The 21,609-nt window shown below is 46.7% G+C and overlaps 1 protein-coding gene across 2 annotated transcripts; it reads left to right on the top strand.

Annotated features, from left to right (window-relative positions):
- Positions 1-754: 754 nt before the first annotated feature.
- Positions 755-19,087, top strand: DNAJC27 (DnaJ heat shock protein family (Hsp40) member C27). 2 transcript variants are annotated; one of them, XM_068109362.2, is made up of 8 exons: positions 755-1,047; positions 2,250-2,353; positions 4,559-4,641; positions 5,748-5,817; positions 6,174-6,338; positions 8,939-9,061; positions 9,367-9,515; positions 17,296-19,087. In XM_068109362.2, exons 2-8 carry the CDS (start codon positions 2,291-2,293, stop codon positions 17,426-17,428), a joined length of 786 nt encoding a protein of 261 aa, XP_067965463.1. In that variant the 5' UTR covers positions 755-1,047; positions 2,250-2,290; the 3' UTR covers positions 17,429-19,087. The 2 variants fall into 2 exon arrangements, with proteins under 2 accessions (XP_067965463.1, XP_067965460.1); XM_068109359.2 differs by having other exon boundaries at positions 761-1,047; positions 17,293-19,083.
- The last annotated feature ends 2,522 nt before the right edge of the window (positions 19,088-21,609 follow it).

Genomic DNA, 21,609 nt, shown 5'->3' with positions numbered 1-21,609 from the left:
AGTCCTGGTCAGGTCGCCACTCCGACTCAGGAAGTCAGGGCAGGAATTTGGAAGCTGTTCAGGGTGCCAGCAATAGCTCTCCTACTCTTCACGAAAAACACCATGGAATCTTTAACATTGCCAATGAATACCAGCAGATAGGATTCCAAGTTTAACGTCCATCCAATTGACAACACACACATTAATGAATCACCGTGCCTGAGAAACACCTGGATGACTGTTTATAGTTCAGGTGGGATTCAAACCCAGGCTAGACAGGTTGGAGGCGAGTGTGCGTACCTCTAGCTAGTTGGTTCTTCATTCTGAAAGTGAACTCAAGACTCATCAATATAGCCTATCACATGCATGTCATGAGTTTTCCTTAATCATCAACCTGGAGAAAACACTTCATCTCTAAGAAGTTGTTCACAAGTTTAGTGAACTGGATCCACTGTAAGCAGAAGCAGAAGCAGAAGATGCAAATGCCTGCACTGGCAAGTCTGCAACCACATTCGGTGACCTAACCAAGGGTTAAATGAACACAACTTTAAAATGTAAGTAGAACAGGTTTGCATCCTGAGCACCTTGCTATATAGCAGGGAAACATGGAGCAACAATATGGCTTCCAGGATATGAAACCGAATAGCTTCCATCTCCGCTGCCAATGTGCCACATTCTTGGAATCACTTAGTACAAAGAGGTTCCTAATTCAGTGGTTTTATACGTAAGGCCAATATGTCAAGCATCTACGGTATTCTCAAGCAGCTGTACCTGTTCGTCCACTGGTTATGTCATATATATATACACAGAACGGAGGTCGTCTCGTCTCCCTAAGCATTTACTTTATGGGCACGTGTAGCTGACGAAAGAGACGAATTGGGCGACCCAAGTTGTGATTCAAAAATACCCGCACGAGAGAGGTACACCTGTCGGCATTGAGCGGCTTCACTGTATCGACAACTGCAAAGGAAAGACACTGGAGGTATGAGAAAGCAGAAAGTTCAGTGAAAGTGCCTGTCCCAGACTCCCAGCGCGAAGATAAGGGAACGTGTAGGAAGCAGCATGCCCGTGAGTATCCAATTACAATTTATATCTGTAACACTTGCAAATATAGTTCGTCATTCCAGGTTTGGACTAATAAGCTACTTCCGGGAGATGCAACAGGGCCTAAACAGTCAACTATGGTGCATGACCATATTGTTTTACACACGGGCGGTTGTCGATAGTTAACCAACAAGCTGGACACATTGGAAAGTTTGTCCTCGTTATGGCAAGCAGCCAGAGGCCCCGCAGAGACTGCGGATAGAATTACAGGCTGAGTGAACATGTCAAGAGTAGTTTTGCACTGTATGCTGTCTCCTTCTCCGTATTCATCTTTCCTGTTTCTGTGTTTATCTTTCAAACTCCGTTTCTTAATGATTATTCACCATTGTTCCATGTTGCACCATTGTTCCATCATTGTTCCATTGTTGCACCATTGTTCCATGTTGCACCATTGTTCCATTGTTGCACCATTGTTCCATTGTTGCATGTTACACCATTGTTCCATTGTTGCACCATTGTTCCATTGTTGCATGTTGCACCATGGTTCCATTGTTGCACCATTGTTCCATTGTTGCATGTTGCACCATGGTTCCATTGTTGCACCATTATTCCATTGTTGCATGTAGCACCATTGTTCCATTGTTGCATGTTGCACCATTGTTCCATTGTTGCACCATTGTTCCATTGTTGCATGTTACACCAGTGTTCCATTGTTGCACCATTGTTCCATTGTTGCATGTTGCACCATGGTTCCATTGTTGCACCATTATTCCATTGTTGCATGTTGCACCATTGTTCCATTGTTGCATGTTGCACCATTGTTCCATTGTTGCACCATGGTTCCATTGTTGCACCATGGTTCCATTGTTGCACCATGGTTCCATTGTTGCACCATTGTTCCATTGTTGCATGTTGCACCATTGTTCCATTGTTGCACCATTGTTCCATTATATTCCATTGTTGCATGCACTGCGTCTGTTGCATGCACTGTCTCCCTATACTGGCTCTTAAAAATTTCTGTTTAATAGTCTGGACTTATCTCCGAGCACACCCAAGTTTCTTGTCTTAACTTTTTTAATCTTTCTCTGTAGTTTGTCTGCAAGCTCTGCATTTTTCAGCAGATTTTATCTTAATTAAGAAGCTTGAGAGCAGAAAACTGTCAAGGGTTAGAAAACAATTACTACATATACTCAGTACATACTTGTAGAATCTGTCTCACCCTGCAGCTGTTCATGTATTGAGTGACACCAGGTGAACATTTCTGTCCATGGCTTCAACCCACTCAGTATCGGTGAAGCTTATCAGCCTGGGGAACTCCAGAGTGGGCAAGGTAAGAATGGAAGAACAAGTGGGGGATTGGGGAAAGGAATGAGGGGATGGGGGGAGATATGAATGTACATGCTGATAACCTGAATTATAAACAGAGGAAAGTTAGCAAAATAACAACCCTAGGTATACTGAGGGGTGGACGTGATATTAGAAATTAACGCAAGGAAAAAACTAGAACACCACTCAATGGAGCACATACTCCCGCCGTGGGTGGCCGCTGCTGAGCCATATCTTCCAATGGTAAATAAAATCCTTCAAAAAATTCCTGGATCCGGAATAATATCCTGAGGTTCACCAAAAACTAATCAATTCTTCCTTATCCCAAGGGCAATCATCCCACCAACTTTCATCCAAATCCGTTCAGAACTTTTCCAGATATCTTGTTCACAAACACACGAACACACACACGGACGGACACGATCGAATGCATTACTCCCTAGCGGGAGTAATAAATTAAGGGACAAGTTTTTATTCTTTGAATTTGATAGTGACGATTTACTCCTCTGATAAAATTGTAACCAAACTTTAGGGATGTAAACTGGGAGTGAAGGGAAAAGGGGACATGTATACACTTCCATTTTAAAATGTGTATAACAGTGGGAAAAATTGTTCAGAACAGTTTTCATTCACAGGAAACTTTGTTAAATCACTTAATGTCGGACCCCGACATTCGCGGTCCCAACATTTGCGGACCCTGCATATTTGTGGTTGATAAAATACGACCTGCTTCTACATTTGCAGCCCTGTGCTTCACATATTTGCGGTTTGTCATGTCCGCATTCACGTTTTTTCTGATCTGCTTCTACATTTGTGGCCCTGTGCTTCATGAATTCACGGTTGTCCACGGACATATTCACGTTTTTGTCTGACCTGCTTCTACATTTGTGGCCCTGTGCTTCCCGTATTCGCGGTTTTTCATGGGCATATTCACGTTTTTGTCTGACCTGCTTCTACATTTGTAGCCCTGTGCTTCCCGTATTCGCGGTTTTTCATGGGCATATTCACGTTTTTGTCTGACCTGCTTCTACATTCGTGGCCCTGTGCTTCACATATTCGCGGTTTTTCATGGGCATATTCACGTTTTTGTCTGACCTGCTTCTACATTCGCAGTCCTGTGCTTCGTGTATTCGTGGTTTTTTGCGGCCGTATTCCTGTTTTTTTTCTGGTCTAAATTTACATTCGCAGTCCTGTGCTTCATGTATATTTGTGGTTTTTTGCGGCCATCATCACGTTTTTTCTGATCTACTTCTACATTCGCAGCCCTGTGCTTCATGTATTTGTGGTTTTTTTTTACAGCCATAATCACGTTTTTTCTGATCTACATCTACATTCGCAGCCCTGTGCTTGTATTCATGGTTTTTTGCAGTTGTAATCACGTTTTTTCTGATCTACTTCTACATTCGCAGCCCTGTGCTTCATGTATTTGTGGATTTTTGCGGCCATAATCACGTTTTTTCTGATCTACTTCTACATTCGCAGCCCTGTGCTTCATGTATTTGTGGATTTTTGCGGTCGTAATCACGTTTTTTCTGATTTACCTCTACATTCGCAGCCCTGTGCTTCATGTATTTGTGGTTTTTTGCGGCCATAATCACGTTTTTTTTGATCTACATCTACATTCGCAGCCCTGTGCTTCGTGTATTCATGGTTTTTTGCAGTCGTAATAACGTTTTTTCTGATCTACTTCTACATTCGCGGCCCTGTGCTCCGTGTATTCGTGGTTTTCACGGGCTATTCACGTTTTTTCTGACCTGCTTCGACATTTGCAGCGCTGAGCTGCGTGGTGTTTCGCCGGCATATTCACAGTTTTTCCCAGGATTTTTGATTCTCCCTTATTAATCACGAACTTTTGGGAACCTATCCCCCATGTTCTCATTGAAACAATGCCCCCACATTTGCAGATTCGACATTCACAGCATTTTCCAGGAACCTATCCCCCGCAAATGCCGGGGTCCAACAACATCATATATTTTGTATTGTTAAATGAATTATTTTGTGGATTCCATGTTTTATGTTCCCTCATAGTCCATGATGAGAAGTTTGCTCTGCATTAACTTTTTATTGCAGATTGTTAAAATTGTACATGAGCTCCAGATAGGCTTTCACTGCAGAAACGATTTTACTTTGAATGAGTACATGTTGGTGCTACATGTTGGTGGTATGTGTGTACAGAGCATGAGTACATGTTGGTGGTATGTGTGTACAGAGCAGTTTGATCAAGCGGTACTGTGAGAAGAGATTTCTATCCAAGTACATTGCCACGATTGGCATTGACTACGGCCTGACAAGGTGGGTATTTAATACATTTTTTGAGGTTTCGATGATAGAATTCTTCTGATACACGATAAACCAGGAGTATCAGGCTGCAATTCTGTTAAAAGTCATTCTACATCCAAGCCTAACATTGCCTATCAGCAAACAATATTACACTGAACTTTGGCATGAACTTGCAAACAATTGTTTTTCAGAGACTATTGTGCGTTCCTCTAAATCGAAGTTATCCTGCTAGCCCCCTTTAAAGTAGAATAAGTCAAAATGATGTGAACCCAAACTAATTTTATCTTCGTTCCCTCATTAGCCTCACCAGCATTGGGAGTAAACAAAACATGTCTAGATAGCATGTTAACAAAGACAAACTTTACATGAGTACATGAATTCCCAAGAGCGGTCGATGTCACGCCATCACAAATCCCCACCATTCGCTCCTAAAGCAAAGTTGAAAGATGGCAAAATGTTCCACCAGGAATGACTCTAATTTTGGGAATTAAAAAAAAAATCTTTTTTTTGACCCTTGTGGTTCTAGATCCCCACCCCGGGGCATGAATCGGGGGTCAAATCAAAAACAATCGTTACATATTTAATTCATCCCCCAATATTGATTGCCCAACAATTTTTATTTTAAAAATATTTTAAAATGTGCCCGTAATTGCATTTTCTGTTATTTGACCTTTGACCGCCCCGCTCCAGAGGTCCAGCCGGGGCGGGGCCAAAACCGACGATGCTTTTGCATCTTCTTGCCATGTGGTGATCATAACTACCAAGTTTGGTGAATTTCTGCGCAACCGTCTAGCTGGAGATAGCATGACGGATGGACGGACAGACAGAGCTGATCACAAAATCATCCTGTTTAAAAAAAAAAAAAGTGTGGGGATAATAAATAATTATCAAAGAATCGCTGAAAATTTGTTTGTTCAATTAGATGGCTAGGTAGATCCATGGTAATATGCTTAGCCATAAACTGTTCCAGCCTCAGTTTGATCTTTTTGACAAAATTTATTGATACTTCCTCTTTTGGTGTGATGGATATTGGGTGGCGCTGCATAACAGAATTCACTGCGCAAGTTCTTTCACGGCATTGCTGTTATCTTCTCATCGTTGCAGTATTTTTCATGCAGGGTGCATTTGAAGGATGCGGAACTGAAAGTGAATATTTTTGACACATCTGGAAATCCTCTCTTTTATGAAGTAAGAAAAATAAGCACGAGAATTTGAAAATGACTTTTTAATCACAGTGTTAATTAATTTGTTAATTGATGGATAAAATCCGTTTGAACCTGAGATTGTCATGATCATTGTACCTGACATGTAAATGATATGCCTTTGTTTTATGGTTAGTTTTGGACATACACTAACAGACATATAACCCTTGTAGCAGCAGGATGAGTGAGGTGCTTAATTTCTGATCAAACCATTAATCCAATAAAATGCATCCAAGTTGCACTTCCATTGAGAGAACAAGTGATTAGTCAATTATCCAACTATAACATGCAAATATCAAATGCCACCAGACCCATGAGATTCTGTGTTGGGTGTCTTGACAGATACGGAACGAATTCTACAATGACAACCAGGGAGCCCTGCTAGTGTATGATGCGGGCAGCCGAGATACCTTTGAGGCCCTGGATGACTGGCTCTCTGAGATGAGCCGTTGCCTCATGCCCCGTGGATCACTGAACTCTGTCGTTTGTGCAGTTTGTGCCAATAAGGTAGGTCTGACATTGCTGGCTTGGTGGCAGGATGAACACCTTCTACACTAGCTTTTACTTTATAAAGAAAATATTTTGACACATGGGGGTTCTACTGCAATCAATATTTTTGACATATTTTGTCAATTGTTTTGTCAAATTTGACATATTTTGAAATCAATATTTTCTACTGCAATATTATTTTGAAAATCAAAAATACTTTGACACAAAACACATATAATGCTCCACTGCAATCCTGTAAAGTAGGCATGGGAACCCTCCGGCCTACAGGCCTGCTATGGCCCGCTACGTGTTTTGATCCAGCCCACGTGATGATATTTTGTTCAGTATTTTATGTAGTGATTATGTAGGAAGGCTGGCAGGATAACATGGATGTATGCAGGTCTGCCTGAGCTGTCCAGCCTGGGTTTGAATCTCGTCCCAGCTATAAACTGCCATTTCACATGCAGGATGATTCATCCTCAGATGGATGTTAAATTGGGTGTCCCGTTTGCTAGCTTTGATTATATAGTGGACGTTATAGACACCATGGTGTCCTTCGCATAGAGAAGTTGATCTTCGACACCGGCATCCTGTCCAAATTACAATTTTCTACACTTGCAGTCAAGTGTCATGCATCCGAGGGGAGACCCATCCAGATTGTAACCCCCAGCGGCCTAGCCAATTAAATCATGAAAGTGAACAGCTGTATCTCGGAGCTCGCTGAGACTTTCCGAAAAGAAGTGGGATCAATAATGGGAATACAAAGTATGCAGGGTTGACATAATTTTTTAACTTTGACCTAATTTAAGGTCATGACCTAATTATAGACGTTAAAAAAAAAATTCATCAGAACTCGACTCCGGTTTGTCTGATCAGAATTAAATTGCCCTTTAAATAAATTAAATAGCCTAGAGCAAGGTGCATTTACACTTAATTTCCATCATACCCCTCCAGGTTAAAGGTCAAGGTAAAATGGCGGTCTGAAAAATAACATGTTTTTTTGTTGTCGTTCAATTTTGCCAATGTGAAATCTCACAGGCCGCTTGGCCTTCCAAGATGCATCGTCATAGTGGAACTGCACTGAGGTTGTGCACCTGATATTTGATTTGTGTGCTTGACCTACTTTTTTCACTATTGCAGTTATTGCATTTTTCACTTCACATACATGAAGAGAAGCAGGAAATAGAAATGCAACTTCAAAGTATTTCACAGTAATTTATGTGGAGACAGCCATGTCTTCTCCACGATTGACTGAAACACTTAACCGACATCACGTGCTTTACCACCATGAGCTATGGACAAGAAATGGCTTCCTCCACAAAAATTACTGAGAAATTAATGAAAGTTGTATTTGTTCATTAATGGTGGACATGTTTTACATGCATAATGATACAAATGAAAACTTTGATAGGGATCAGTATCAGTGCTGTCAGTTTTTTGTGTCAGTTTTGTCAGTTTTTTTGTGTCCGTTTTTTGTGTCAGTTTTTTTGTGTCAGTTTTGTCAGTTTTTTGTGTCAGTTTTTTGTGTCAGTTTTGTCAGTTTTTTGTGTCAGTTTTTTGTGTCAGTTTTTTGTGTCAATTTTTTGTCAGTTTTGTCAGTTTTTTTGTGTCAGTTTTGTCAGTTTTTTTGTGTCAGTTTTTTGTGTCAGTTTTTAGTGTCAGTTTTGTCAGTTTTGTCAGTTTTTTGTGTCAGTTTTGTCAGTTTTTTGTGTCAGTTTTTAGTGTCAGTTTTTGTGTGTCCGTTTTTACGTGTCAGTATTAAGTGTCTTTTTGTGTGTCGGTTTTTATGTCAGTTTTGTGTCCGTTTTTATGTGTCAGTATTAAGTGTCAGTTTTTGTGTGTCCGTTTTTATGTGTCAGTTTGTGTGTGTCCGTTTTTATGTGTTTTTGTGTGTCCGTTTTTATGTCAGTTTTTGTGTGTCCGTTTTTATGTGTCAGTTTTTGTGTGTCAGTTTTTAGTGTCAGTTTTTGTGTGTCCGTTTTTATGTGTCAGTATTAAGTGTCAGTTTTTGTGTGTCCGTTTTTATGTCAGTATTAAGTGTCAGTATTTGTGTGTCCGTTTTTATGTGTCAGTATTAAGTGTCAGTTTTTGTGTGCCAGTTTTTAGTGTCATTTTTTCTGTGTCAGTTTTTAGTGTCAGTTTTTCTGTGTCAGTTTTTAGTGTCAGTTTTTCTGTGTCAGTTTTTAGTGTCAGTTTTTCTGTGTCAGTTTTTAGTGTCAGAGTTTGAAATTAGTTTTATGTTTTATTTAAATCCTAAATGCAACCACCCAGGAATGACATTTCAAAGTGCCAAAAAATTACAGAAACCCATTTGTTGGAAATGAAGTCAAATGCCAACCCGGAGGACCTTAATTGGTGCTGTATTTGACTTTCCCTATACACGTTTTGTACCACATTGTTGTCGCAGATCATCAGTGAATTAGTCCTTACTTTACAAAAAACTGTGTGAAACTTCAGGTTGTTGTTATGCAGTCCATATAATGTTTTCTAGGATTTTACCGAATCTGAATCCAGTAACTGCATGACCATACAATACAGACTTTACCTGCACATGAAATATAGCCCCGGATTTCGTGTTTCACTCACCTTGGAACGCATATATCTATCTGGGTGTGCAGGTGGAACCAGGAAGGCTACGAGTAGTAAGTGAGAGTGAGGGCAGGTCGTGGGCTGTGAGTCATGGCTGCCTATACTTTGAGACTTCAGCCCAAACTGGGCAGGGTGTTGTTGATATGTTTGAGGTAAAATAATGGACAGTTTAATTGATTATAAACTGATAACTTGTAGTTGGGTATATTTGTATCCATAAATATGTGAATACATAAATATTGTGAATATGTGAATAAATATGTAGGTGAAACAGCCTGCTTAATGATTACTCCAAAGTAGATCAGGTTCATGTAATCTTCCATTCAATGATGTGAAAGTGAGCGTATGTTAAAATGGATCACCTCATAAATTAATGATTGGGAAAAAGTACTTTGCATTATGTACATTGTGGGAACTCTGAAACCTGAGCTCGGTCGAGGATATGTGATCTCTGCAGTCCTTGCTGGCAGCGATGGTGGGAAGAGGAGAGGGCGATGGGTGTCGGACATCTCGGAGAGGTAGGAAAGACCAAGCCGAGGCAGTGATGAGGATCCGTGGTTGCCGTGACGCCTGGGACACACTGGGTTTGCGACCTGGAACAACCCGGTAAGTTGTACCCCAAGTTGGATATTTCCTGTCCAGTTATTACCTCTGCCACCCAAGGTGAACGAAGGTTTTATGTTTTCATCCTTATCTGCTTGTTACTTACAAAATCGAAGATTTGCAAGTATTTTTTGGTCTGGTCTGTTATTCTGTCTATCTGTCTGTTTGTTTGTATCTCAATCACCTACAGGTCACATTTTATGCTGATCTTCACGAAGCTTCATCACATGGTAGAGGTAGTGACAAGCTGCAAGCCTGTTTTTTTTGAGGGCGATAAATCAAAAGGTCAAATTTCAAGGTCACACAAATCGTCAATTTTCAACCCTATTCACTTGATATTGTCGTGTCCCCGGGGTTAAGACCCCAAGAGGATGAATGGCCGAAACGAGCTTTACTCAGAGGCGTATACCCAACTTGGCAGTAGTGGCATGCGCGGGAAGGTTCGAAGTCTTACCTGATCGGTAACACACGCAGGGGTTAATCCAAACCCATAAACACAAAGACGGGAGAGCAAAATCCACAATACAAGGAAAGTAGAATTCGACAAAAAATGATTTAATGAAAACAAATGCAAGTAACAATGAAAGGTGAGGTAAAAACTAAAATTCCTAATTGAGACGTCTCCACTCAGACTCGTATGCAAACAAGGGGAAAACAAAAGTAAAAGAAAATAAATAATGGCCTTTTGTATAGTGCCGGCACTTATCTCTCTGAACGAGATCGTGGAATGAAATGGCGGTTCAAGGTGGCCTGAAACCTCTCGCGTGGGAAGCGCTCCAACAATGGCGTGCAGTCGCTCTCCGCAGTGCCACGTACGCGAGGCAATCCGGGCGGCACTCCAACTTCGCTCCCCACTCGGTCCGAAGCGCCAAGAGCCCCACAAACTGTCGCTCCCACCTTCTCCTCATGGTCAAAACAGTCAAGAAGGCTAGCACTGCATTCCTCAGCACCAGCGCACCAAACCAGAACAGCCGCAGCCGAGCGACCCGAAGCACAACTCAAACCGTCCGCCACGTAGCCAGAACCAGACGACCGAGAGACCAAGATGGTGAGACGCGTCCCTTTCTCCTTCAGCTCTCGAATCTCCCACGCTGACATCACACTCTCTCTAATCACCGAGCTCTACTCAATCATCCCATCGCGCCGCCATAAATCACGAGGGCCAGGGCGTGGCCTCCTCATTACGAGTATGTTCAGATGACGTCGAAGGCTGTCAGGCGGGGCTTGTATGCCGATTGGCAAATGTGCTGGGTGTTGGTTAGCCCCGGCAGTGTTGTGAGCGAATGAGTCCATTTACAGTGCGATCGTTGTAGTTGTAATGGCGGCCCTTTTTGATGCAATAACAACGAAGGGAAAAATCACAGGGCAATTACACACTGGGGCTTATCCTTAAGCCCTACCTAATTAGCATGGTCCACCCCTCGTATGGAGACACATATACGATCTTACCCAGACATTCAACACTACTTAGATACATCTAGGTGGGTTCTTCTTCTTAGCGACACTCGGAGCATCCTAATTTATACAATTCTATACTTCATTAAGGTATTTCATCCATACCCCAAAAACATAACAATATATTGTAGCGGCTGCCGCTGGGGTTACACAATCGCCTTGCACCTATCAAGGACGCGGAGCGATCACCAGGCCGGGCTCGTCCAGGACGCCCGGGCAGGCCCGCGCTCGACTTGCCAGGCCTCGGTCGGGACGCCCGGGCAGGCTCGCCCTCGGCTTGCCAGGCCGCAGCCGGCCCGCGGGGCCACGCCCCCTGGCGCCAGGCCTGGGCAAACCCCCTGGCGGAATAGATATATATTGCCGACCGTAAAACGTTTTTCCCAGAGTGCCTGAGTGTTTGATTCTAATAAAGCAGCTCAGATGAATTCAAGCTTTTTGTCGCGTCCATTCTTTCGATCGACGTGGGAGCCACAGCTCCCTCATTGGTGACCTACCGACATGGACACGGCAGTCGCCCTTAAACTGCCTACCTTCTGGGAGGCTCACGCGGCGGTTTGGTTCGCACAAGCGGAGTCCCTGTTCGCCCTGCGGGGCATCACGGCGGACGACACCCGCTTCCACCACGTGGTCGCTGCGCTCGGTTCAGCCACCGCAGCCCGCGCCCTGAGCCTCCTCGAGAGCCCGCCAGCCGCGGACAAATACGGCGCGATTAAGAAGCTTCTCCTCGATGCTTTCGCCCTCCCAGCGGCGGAACGCGCACGGCGCCTGCTCGATTTGCCGGAGCTCGGCGACACGCGCCCTTCCGAGCGAATGGACTACATGCTTTCGCTGCTCGGCGAGCACTCTCCGGCATTCCTGTTCCGGGAGCTGTTCCTCCGTCAGCTGCCTAACCCGGTACGCCTCGCCCTGGCAAGCACGACGATCACAGATCCCCGGGCCCTTGCCAGAGAAGCCGACAAAATCTCCGCCGCGGGACAGCGCATCGCAGCGGCGACATGGGACCCGCCGCCGCCTGATGCACCATCCATGGCGCCCGAGCACCCGGCGCGTTCGACGGCCGAACTGCCGACGCAATTGGCGGCCGCTATACCGAGCCGACCACGTTCAGCACGACGTCCGAAGCCTCCACCCGACCAAGCGTGGTGTTCCTATCATGCCAGGTTCGGACAGAAGGCCCGGACATGCCGACCCCCGTGCACCTTCGGCGGGTCGGGAAACGGCCAGGCCGGCGTTCATTACCTGCCATGAGCGCCGGCCACAGTCACACGGGCAACTTACTGTTCATCACGGATAAAGCGTCCGGACGGCGCTTCCTGTGCGACACCGGCGCCCAAGTGAGCGTCATGCCCGCCTCTGACCAGGACAGGCAATCCGCGGTTTGCGGCCCCTCCTTGGTTGCGGCCAACGGATCGACTATCCGCACCTTCGGCCCGCGCAACGTCACCCTCTGCTTCGGCGGCCAACGCTTCGCTTGGACGTTTGTAACCGCCAACGTGCCCATGGCTCTGCTCGGCGCCGACTTCCTCTGCGCACACGGACTGCTGGTGGACGTCCAACGGCGTCGTTTAATCAACGCTGAAACCTTCAGCTCCCTGGTATGCACATTGAGCAGCTCCGCGCCGACCGAGCTGGCATGCACCGTCCCGGCGGCGAACGAGTTTGCTCGCCTGCTCGCGGAGTTCCCGGCCCTCACGCGGCCGACGTTTTCGGCCGTCGCAGTACGGCATGGGATCGAGCACCACATACCAACCACGGGCCCGCCGGTCTACGCCAGGGCCCGCCGCCTCGACCCAGCCAAGCTTGCCGTTGCGAAGGCCGAATTCGACGCGTTGGAGCACCTCGGCATCGTGCGGCGCTCCGATAGCGCGTGGGCCTCGCCACTGCACATCGTGCCAAAGCCGGGGGGTGGATGGCGCCCGTGTGGCGACTACCGCCGTCTTAATGATGCTACAACACCCGACAGGTACCCGATCCCGCATATCCAAGACTTCTCCGCCCGTCTGGCGGGACGGGTCATTTTTTCAAAAATTGATCTCATACGGCGATATCACCAGGTACCTGTCAGGGCGGCCGACGTCCCTAAAACGGCAGTCATCACGCCGTTCGGCTTATTCGAATTCTTGCGGATGCCGTTTGGTCTCAAGAACGCGGCTCAGGCGTTCCAGCGCTTGATGGACGGCGTGCTGCGTGACCTGCCGTTCCTTTTCGTTTACCTGGACGACATCCTCGTCGCCAGCACGTCCCGGGCCGAGCACCTCCTCCACCTCCGAACACTGTTCGGGCGCCTCAGCGAGCACGGCCTCATCGTCAACCCGGCCAAATGCCACTTCGGCACGACGGCCGTTGATTTTTTGGGCCACCACATCACCAAGAACGGGGCTGTGCCGCTGCCAACCAAGGTCGAGGCCATCACCACTTTCCCGCGTCCCCGCACCATAAAGGCCCTGCAGGAATTCCTGGGAATGGTGAATTTTTATCACCGCTTCGTGCCCCGCGCTGCTCAACTCATGCGGCCCCTCTACGAAGCCCTCCGGGGCAAGCCGGCCAAGCACGACATCGCCTGGTCCGCAGCAATGGATGCGGCCTTCCAAAGCTCAAAGCGGGCCCTCGCCGACGCAACACTGCTCGCTCACCCGGTGCTCAACGCTCCCATCGCCCTCACCACGGATGCCTCCGACTACGCGGTGGGCGCCGTACATGAGCAATGGGTGAACGGGGTTTGGCAGCCACTCGCTTTTTTCAGCCGGCAGCTCCGGCCGAACGAGCTCAAATACAGCACGTTTGACCGGGAGCTCCTCGGTCTACACCTGGCCGTCCGCCATTTCCGCCACCTCCTGGAGGGCCGACCTTTCACGGCGTTCGTCGACCACAAGCCGTTGGTTTACGCCATGGCCAAGGTCACAGAGCCATGGTCGGCCCGCCAACAGCACCACCTCTCCGCCGTGTCGGAGTTTACCACGGACATCCGGCACGTCGCCGGCAAAAACAACGCCGTGGCCGACTGTCTTTCCCGGGCCAGCGCGAACGCGGTCCACCTGGGCGTGGATTTTGCGCTCATGGCGGCGGACCAAACCACCGACACCACGGTGCAAGCCCTCCGGGCGGCGGACACGGGCCTCCGCCTGGCCGACATCCCCTGCGCGGACACTGTCCTGCTCTGCGACGTCTCCCAAGGCCGGCCTCGCCCCATCGTGCCCGTCACCTGGCAACGCCGCATCTTCGCCTCCCTCCACGGCCTTTCCCACCCGGGCCGGAAAGCTTCCCAGAAGCTGGTGTCGGCGCGTTTCGTCTGGCACGGCCTTCGTCGGGACGTCCGCGATTGGACCAGCGCCTGCACCGCCTGCCAACGGGCCAAGGTCCACCGACACACCCAGGCCCCGCTGGCACCTTTCACCGTGCCCGAACGACGTTTCGACCACGTCAACGTGGATCTGGTGGGCCCCCTTCCCCCATCACGAGGGTTCACACACCTGCTCACCATGGTGGACAGGACCACCAGGTGGCCGGAGGCCGTTCCCCTCGTCTCCACCACCACCGCCGACGTGGCGCAGGCCTTCATCGCCACCTGGGTCGCCCGCTTCGGCGCACCGGCGGACATCTCGTCAGACCGCGGACCACAGTTCACCTCCGAGCTGTGGGGCGCGGTCGCCCGCAACCTGGGGGTCAAGTTCCACCGTACTACGGCCTACCACCCCCAAGCAAACGGGTTGTGCGAGCGATTCCACCGCTCCATGAAGGCCGCGCTCATGGCCGGCCTTCAAGACGGCGGTTGGGCCGACCGGCTGCCGTGGGTCCTTTTGGGCCTTCGCACGGCCCCCAAGGAGGACCTCCAGGCATCCACCGCCGAGCTGGTCTATGGCCAGGTGCTACGCGTCCCGGGCGAATTCGTGCCCGACGCTACCAGCCCCTGGTCCGCAGCTCGCCAGCGCTCGGACCTCCAGGAGGCCGCCCGACGGTTTGCCCCCGTGCCGACATCCCACCACGGTGACCCCCAGTCCTACGTCCCCCCAGCACTCCGCACCGCGGAGTATGTTTTTGTGCGTCACGACGCACATCGGCGGCCACTCCAGCCGCCGTACGACGGGCCCTTCCGGGTGCTGCGACGGGACGACAAGTCGTTCGTCATCGACATCGGCGGCAGGTCGGACCGGATTGCAGTGGACCGCCTCAAGCCGGCGCACGTGGACGTCGACCACCCACCACGGGTGGCCCTCCCGCCGCGGCGAGGCCGCCCCCCGTCCACGGTGCCCCCCACTCGACCGCCCACCACCTCACCGGACCCCCTCCCACGACCCACCAGGGGTCGCTTCGGCCGGGTCATCAGGACCCCCCTCAAGTTGACCCTGCCGGTGCAAGTCGATTCTGGGGGGACGTGTGTAGCGGCTGCCGCTGGGGTTACACAATCGCCTTGCACCTATCAAGGACGCGGAGCGATCACCAGGCCGGGCTCGTCCAGGACGCCCGGGCAGGCCCGCGCTCGACTTGCCAGGCCTCGGTCGGGACGCCCGGGCAGGCTCGCCCTCGGCTTGCCAGGCCGCAGCCGGCCACGCCCCCTGGCGCCAGGCCTGGGCAAACCCCCTGGCGGAATAGATATATATTGCCGACCGTAAAACGTTTTTCCCAGAGTGCCTGAGTGTTTGATTCTAATAAAGCAGCTCAGATGAATTCAAGCTTTTTGTCGCGTCCATTCTTTCGATCGACGTGGGAGCCACAGCTCCCTCAATATATAATATATACATTATACATGGACTATATATTTATTTATTGAGTCGGCCGGTACTCAACTCTGGTCCAAAATGCATTGAGGGGCTTGTTGGCAATTGCCGCCGGTGTAGCCACTCGTGCGGGAAGCGCTCCAACAATGGCGCCAAAACTCCGTGTTGAAAACGCCCAGGCGCGAAGCAAACAGTCAAACCGCCCTTCCTCGTTTCCACCGCCATGCGCAATGTGACTCCAGCTCTCCCGAAAAGCACCACAGTCCAACAACACCCCCTCCTCCAATGTTGCAAAAGTTCCACAAAGTTCCGAAACGTCTCCTCACAAGCGCACACAAGACGAAAGCGACCGCCCAAGACAAAGGCCAAACCGAGAGAGAGTGACTCTTCTTCCTCCTGCCCGAACCTTCTCGCTCTGACGTCACACTCTGTCCAATGCCCGAGCTTCGTCGAATCACCTCATGTCTCCACGACCAATGACGAAGCTCGGGGCGTGGCCCGCCGGTTACGAACCTTTGGAGGCAGGGTTTAGTTGTCGATCGCGAATGTTCGGGCTTCTGTCGGCAATTATGCCGGTTATGGTTGGTTAATGGACGGTTGTTATTGTTGTTTTTGTACGAGAGTTTTTATGGCCGGCCTTGTTATAATAATTGTAAAAACATAGGGGAAAAACACTGAGGGCAATCACATACTGGGGGAGAACTAATCCTAACCCCTATCTAACTACCATAGCTTCACCCCTCTTGTGAAGACACGTTTACAACTTAAGCTCCAGTTTCCCTACTTAATACATAGAGATGTATTTTTCTTTTTTTTTCCAGGTTCTGCTCTTCTTGGTTAGTCGTATAGCAAAAAGTCCCACGTGAAAGAGAAAAGTCCCACGATGCAAAGAGAAAACGGTGTCCGTGGCAACATTTTCATCCCCATTATAATGAAATGGGACATTTTTGTGATTATATTAGTGTCAAAGCTCAGGAATTTTTCTAAGAATTCAAAGGCCAGCCAAAACATGTAAAACACCTATTAGGCCAAAATTAGAAAATGTACCAACCAAATTTGTTCTGCACAACATTCCATCGTGTAAAACACTTGAAAGGTCAAACTTTCCAATTACCAAATTGCTGTTTCCATGGCAACAATTGTTTGTTTGGATTTCGCAAGTATTGTGCTAAGCACATCTTTCCTGTTTCTCTGTTTGCCTGCCTGTGAGCAGGATGTCTCATAAAGTTATTGACGGATAGGAACTTGGTGGACACTGGACAGATGGGGTGTGTGACAAAGACAAATTAATTCGATTTTGATGAACATCCGGATCCGGATACATTAATTATTTTGAAGTGATTCTTCTCCATTGAAAGATGGGGCCAAAAGCAATATACTGCATAGCATGATATTTCAAAAAGTTGGTGGATGAGTTCGGTAGGTGACAAGAACAAGCTGATTAGATTTTGTTTCAGGTCCGGATGCAGATCCGGCCTATCAGTGATATATAAAATGTAACTGTTCAGTCCTTGCGGAGGTAATGCGCTCTACCGAGTGCCGTTCTAGTTCAAACTTTGTATTAGCTATTCCACCAATCCCTTCCCTTGCATTTCCTGCTGTGTTGGTAGCAGGGAGGAGATCACACGAGCGTATCACCGGCTCGCCATATTACTACACCCGGACAAAAGCTCAGCACCTGGCTGTGAAGAAGCTTTCAAGGCTATCCTGCATGCCCGGAACCAGCTCTTGTACACCACACGCTGAAGCTGCACTCCATTTCACGTTTGCTTGAGATTCACTAAAATGCTCTGTGGACTTTTTTCAGTAATGGAGGGAACGAGCAGAAAGACAGAAGAGATGTATAGAGGTCAGCAATCTTTTCAGGTTTTTGGAAAAAATAAAGACACTCCAAACTCAACATACAGTGGCCACTCTTGAAGGACAATCTGCCTCCCTACCCATGTAATCGTCACGTGTTAAATTGATATGAATACACCAGTAAAAACATAAAAACTTTCTGCTGATTGTAAAGTTTCCCAAATATTTAACTTGTCAATTTTGTTGTCCCATGATTACGTACGTACAAAAATAAAACATTTCAAACAGCAAAATAAGACCTTTATTACAATAAATTGATATACTGTATATATACCGTATATGCATATTGGCAGCAAGTCTTGTGATACCATATGTGTTTTGGACTATTCACCCTAAATAATTCTGAATATGATTCCAACTCTGCACCTCCTCCTACTTTCCTCCACTTTCAGAAACTTTTCTGTTGAATAAAAACGAAATGGACTGACAAGTGACATTTCAACAATGTTGTCATACTCCCCCCCAAACTCCTCCCACAATCACCTTTACTAGACAAAATAAGCATTGTAATGCTGAAAGTTTAATTATTGCCACCTTATTCTACAGGCAATACATTACTCTATCGACATGGTCACAATTCTGTCAATGCACAACCCTCTAATGAATCATCTTTTTATCATACCGGATTGGGAAGCATTCATTCTCAGTGCAATGAAGTTTAGATGAGTTTGTGCCATCGGTTGATACCAATATTTTCCACTTTAATTTCAATCTTGTGTCACATTTGTGTGCCAGAAGTAAAATCGCATTCAGCTCAGTGGAAGTGATTTCCCGGCTCTAAATTCCAAATGAATAAAATACCAACAAAGTTCGAAGGTCCACGTTAAAACGCCACAATATCAGCATTGAACAGAAATTAGGAATTGCTACAGGATTATTCAGGACTGACTTAATTTTGCTGCTTTGAGGTGCAGATTGTTCCCCTATTGCTGGGATAATAAAGAGTCAAGCATATTGAGAGTTGAGAGAATAGAAAAGCATAAAACTTGAAGTTGCAGTGATATTAGACTTTAGAACATGGCTTTTCATTGGATGAAGGCTGACCGGTCTGTAGTTTATAAGGCACCTGTTTTGTGCCCTTTTGTGAATAGGTGTTAATTTTGAAACTTTGCACAAGCAGGGCCAGCAGCCATAATAAGGGACGGATTTTAACATCTAAAAGTTGATCAAAAACTTCCAGTAAAAGGGTTTCTTTGCATGCATTTACACGGATTTAGGCAGCTGAGGAACATGATTTTTACAGTTAAAAAGGTACTGTACTTTGAACTCAAGCTGTAGTGGGCGGAGCCTGTGAAAGACACAGAAGTGACAGAAGCACCCACTGCACGTGTCAGCCTATCACTTGGGAATCAATCCATGGATGTGTTTCTGGCTCAGTGGCTTTAACCCTACGATGCATTTGGGAACGATACCCCTACTCTTCCATTCGGGGGTCCTTTATGCCCTCAGGTTATGCTGTTTTTTTGTTTCGCTATAACTTTGTTATAAAAACGTGTTTACCCATGATCTTTCAAATGTGCTTTGAATAAAGGGTAATACATAGTCCTGTGTGAGTGTTTTGGTTTTTATTTTTAGGGTCAGAGAGAATGTATTGTTAAAATTTTACCCCATTAATGCATTTGGGGGTCTTTTTGGACCGGTTTCGTATTTAGGTTATTGTTGGTAGAAACAAACCAATAAGATGTAAATTTCTTTATTGCTGTTTTATTTTGGATGTATTCTTTTTTAAAAATCATTATTATTTAATTATTACATTCCCACTCCCCATCCCCCTTTTATATAGCATCGCTGGATATGTGTGTGTGATGTGTTCTGATGTATCTTCCACACCCTTTGACCAACAGGGCTCAAACTTGGCATGAAGAATGTTTGCTTCCCCAGAATAGTTTTGCAATTCGACCCCACCCGGCCACCCCTCCGTCTTGAATGTATGGGTGGTGGGGTAGGTAAAGAAACCCCCGAAAACACAGACGTATTTCCAAGACATGCATTTTCAAAAAAATCAATACAAAACATTTTCAACAGTAAATTTATTCTTATTTCTTAGTAATGGCATGGCATTCTTATGGATGGCATTTGTTGCACAAAAGCAGGCTGTGCCCCTTGCACACATGCTGTGAGCATTTTTGGCATGTAGTGGAGATTTTTCTGTCCTGTTTTGGTCAGTAAGTGCACCTTTTCCTTTTTTTGGCACCACCTTTGGACGTCTCGGCTGTTGGGCACCAAATGCCAAAAATCTCCATGGAATATTTGCCGCTGCTTGGAAGTAAAGGGTTGTTATTCAGCCTGTCTTCCATATGAGGCATTACCATTTCCACAACAAGTTCTTTGAGGAACAAGCTGCGTTTATTGGATACCTTTGGATGGAATTCTGGATGTTGTGATGAAAACAGCAGAAACGCATTCAAGCAGGCAACATTCAGGACGTTATACCACAGTGCTATGGGCCACCTCCTGGTTTGTCATTTGCATGAATATGTGCGAACCATTTGGTCCATGGTATCCACGTCGCCTTTGGTGCTGTTATAGTAGCCGATTATTTCGGGCTTTTTTTCCTGCTCGCTCATTCCATGATCGCCTTGTCATGGTGTAGTTTGCTAAGCAAAATTACGGCTTTGTTGGGTCTTGGCACATGCAGTGTATTCAGAAAGTATTCAGACCCCTTCACATTTTCCACATTTTGTTATGTTGCAGCCTATGCTGAAATCGTTTAAATCCATTTTTTCCCTCATCAATCTACACTCAATACCCCATAATGACAAAGAGAAAACAGGATTTTAGAAAGTTTTGCAAATTTATTAAAAAGAAAAAACTGAAATATCACATTGACATAAGTATTCATACCCTTTGCTATGACACTTGAAATTTAGCTCAGGTGCCTCCCATTTCTCTTGATCATCTTTGAGATGTTTCCACACCTTGATTGGAGTCCACCTGTGGTAAATTCAATTGATTGGACATGATTTTGAAAGGCACACACCTGTCTATAAAAGGACTCACAGCTGACAATGCATATCAGAGCAAAAACCAAGCCATGAGGTCGAAGGAACTGCCTGCAGAGCTCAGAGGCAGGATTGTGTCAAGGCACAGGTCTGGGAAAGCCTACAAAAAAAATTCTGCTGCATTGAAGGTTCCCAAAGCACAGTGGCCTCCATAATTCTTAAATGGAAGAAATTTGGAACAACCAGGACTCTTCCTAGAGCTGGCCGCCCGGCCAAACTGAGCAATCGGGGGAGAAGGGCCTTGGTAATAGAGATGACCAAAAACCCGATGGTCACTCTGGCTGAGCTCCAGAGATCCTGTGTGGAGATGGGAGAAACGTCCAGAAGGACAACCATCACTGCAACACTCCACCGATCTGGGCTTTATGGCAGAGTGGCCAGATGGGAAGCCTCTCCTCAGTGAACGACACATGGAAGCCCACAGAATCTTGTTTCTCACAGTCTGAGAGTCCTTTGGGTGCTTTTTTTGCAAATTCCAAGTGGGCTTTCATGTGTCTTTTGAAACAACTCTGCAGGCAGTTCTTTCGACCTCATGGCTTGGTTTTTGCTCTGATATGCATTGTCAGCTATGAGACCTCACATAGACAGGTGTGTGCCTTTCCAAATCATGTCCAATCAATTGAATTTACCACAGGTGGACTCCAATCAAGGTGTAGAAACATCTCAAAGATGATCAAGAGAAATGGGAGGCATCTGAGCTAAATTTCAGGTGTCATAGCAAAGAGTCTGAATACTTATGTCAATGTGATATTTCAGTTTTTTATTTTTAATAAATTTGCAAAACTTTCTAAAATCCTGTTTTCTCTTTGTCATTATGGGGTATTGAGTGTAGATTGATGAGGGAAAAAATGAATTTAAACGATTTCAGCACAAGGCTGCAACATAACAAAATGTGAAAAAAGTGAAGGGGTCTGAATACTTTCTGAATGCACTGTTGCTCACCATAGTTGGATTTTCAGTGGATCCAAATTCGCTGCTGTGACGCACTCTGTCATTTCTGGCTGCCATCAGTGCAGGGATATCGGCCTTATTTTTCTTAAGTGTTCCCACAAGCGTCAGAGGTTT

The sequence above is a fragment of the Myxine glutinosa genome, chromosome 2 (assembly GCF_964187855.1).
Source record: "Myxine glutinosa chromosome 2, kmMyxGlut1.1, whole genome shotgun sequence".
In the NCBI taxonomy this organism is placed as follows: Eukaryota; Metazoa; Chordata; class Myxini; order Myxiniformes; family Myxinidae; genus Myxine; species Myxine glutinosa.
This window is presented reverse-complemented; position numbering and strand designations above follow the sequence as displayed.

Bases quoted from the DNA above. Each gene is read 5' to 3' on its own strand.
- DNAJC27 (XM_068109359.2), top strand. From the start codon at position 2,291: ATGGCTTCAACCCACTCAGTATCGGTGAAGCTTATCAGCCTGGGGAAC. The intron at 5,818-6,173 runs GTAAGAAAAATA...GTGTCTTGACAG, and splicing joins GAAATCCTCTCTTTTATGAA to ATACGGAACGAATTCTACAA. The intron at 6,339-8,938 runs GTAGGTCTGACA...CTGGGTGTGCAG, and splicing joins GTGCAGTTTGTGCCAATAAG to GTGGAACCAGGAAGGCTACG.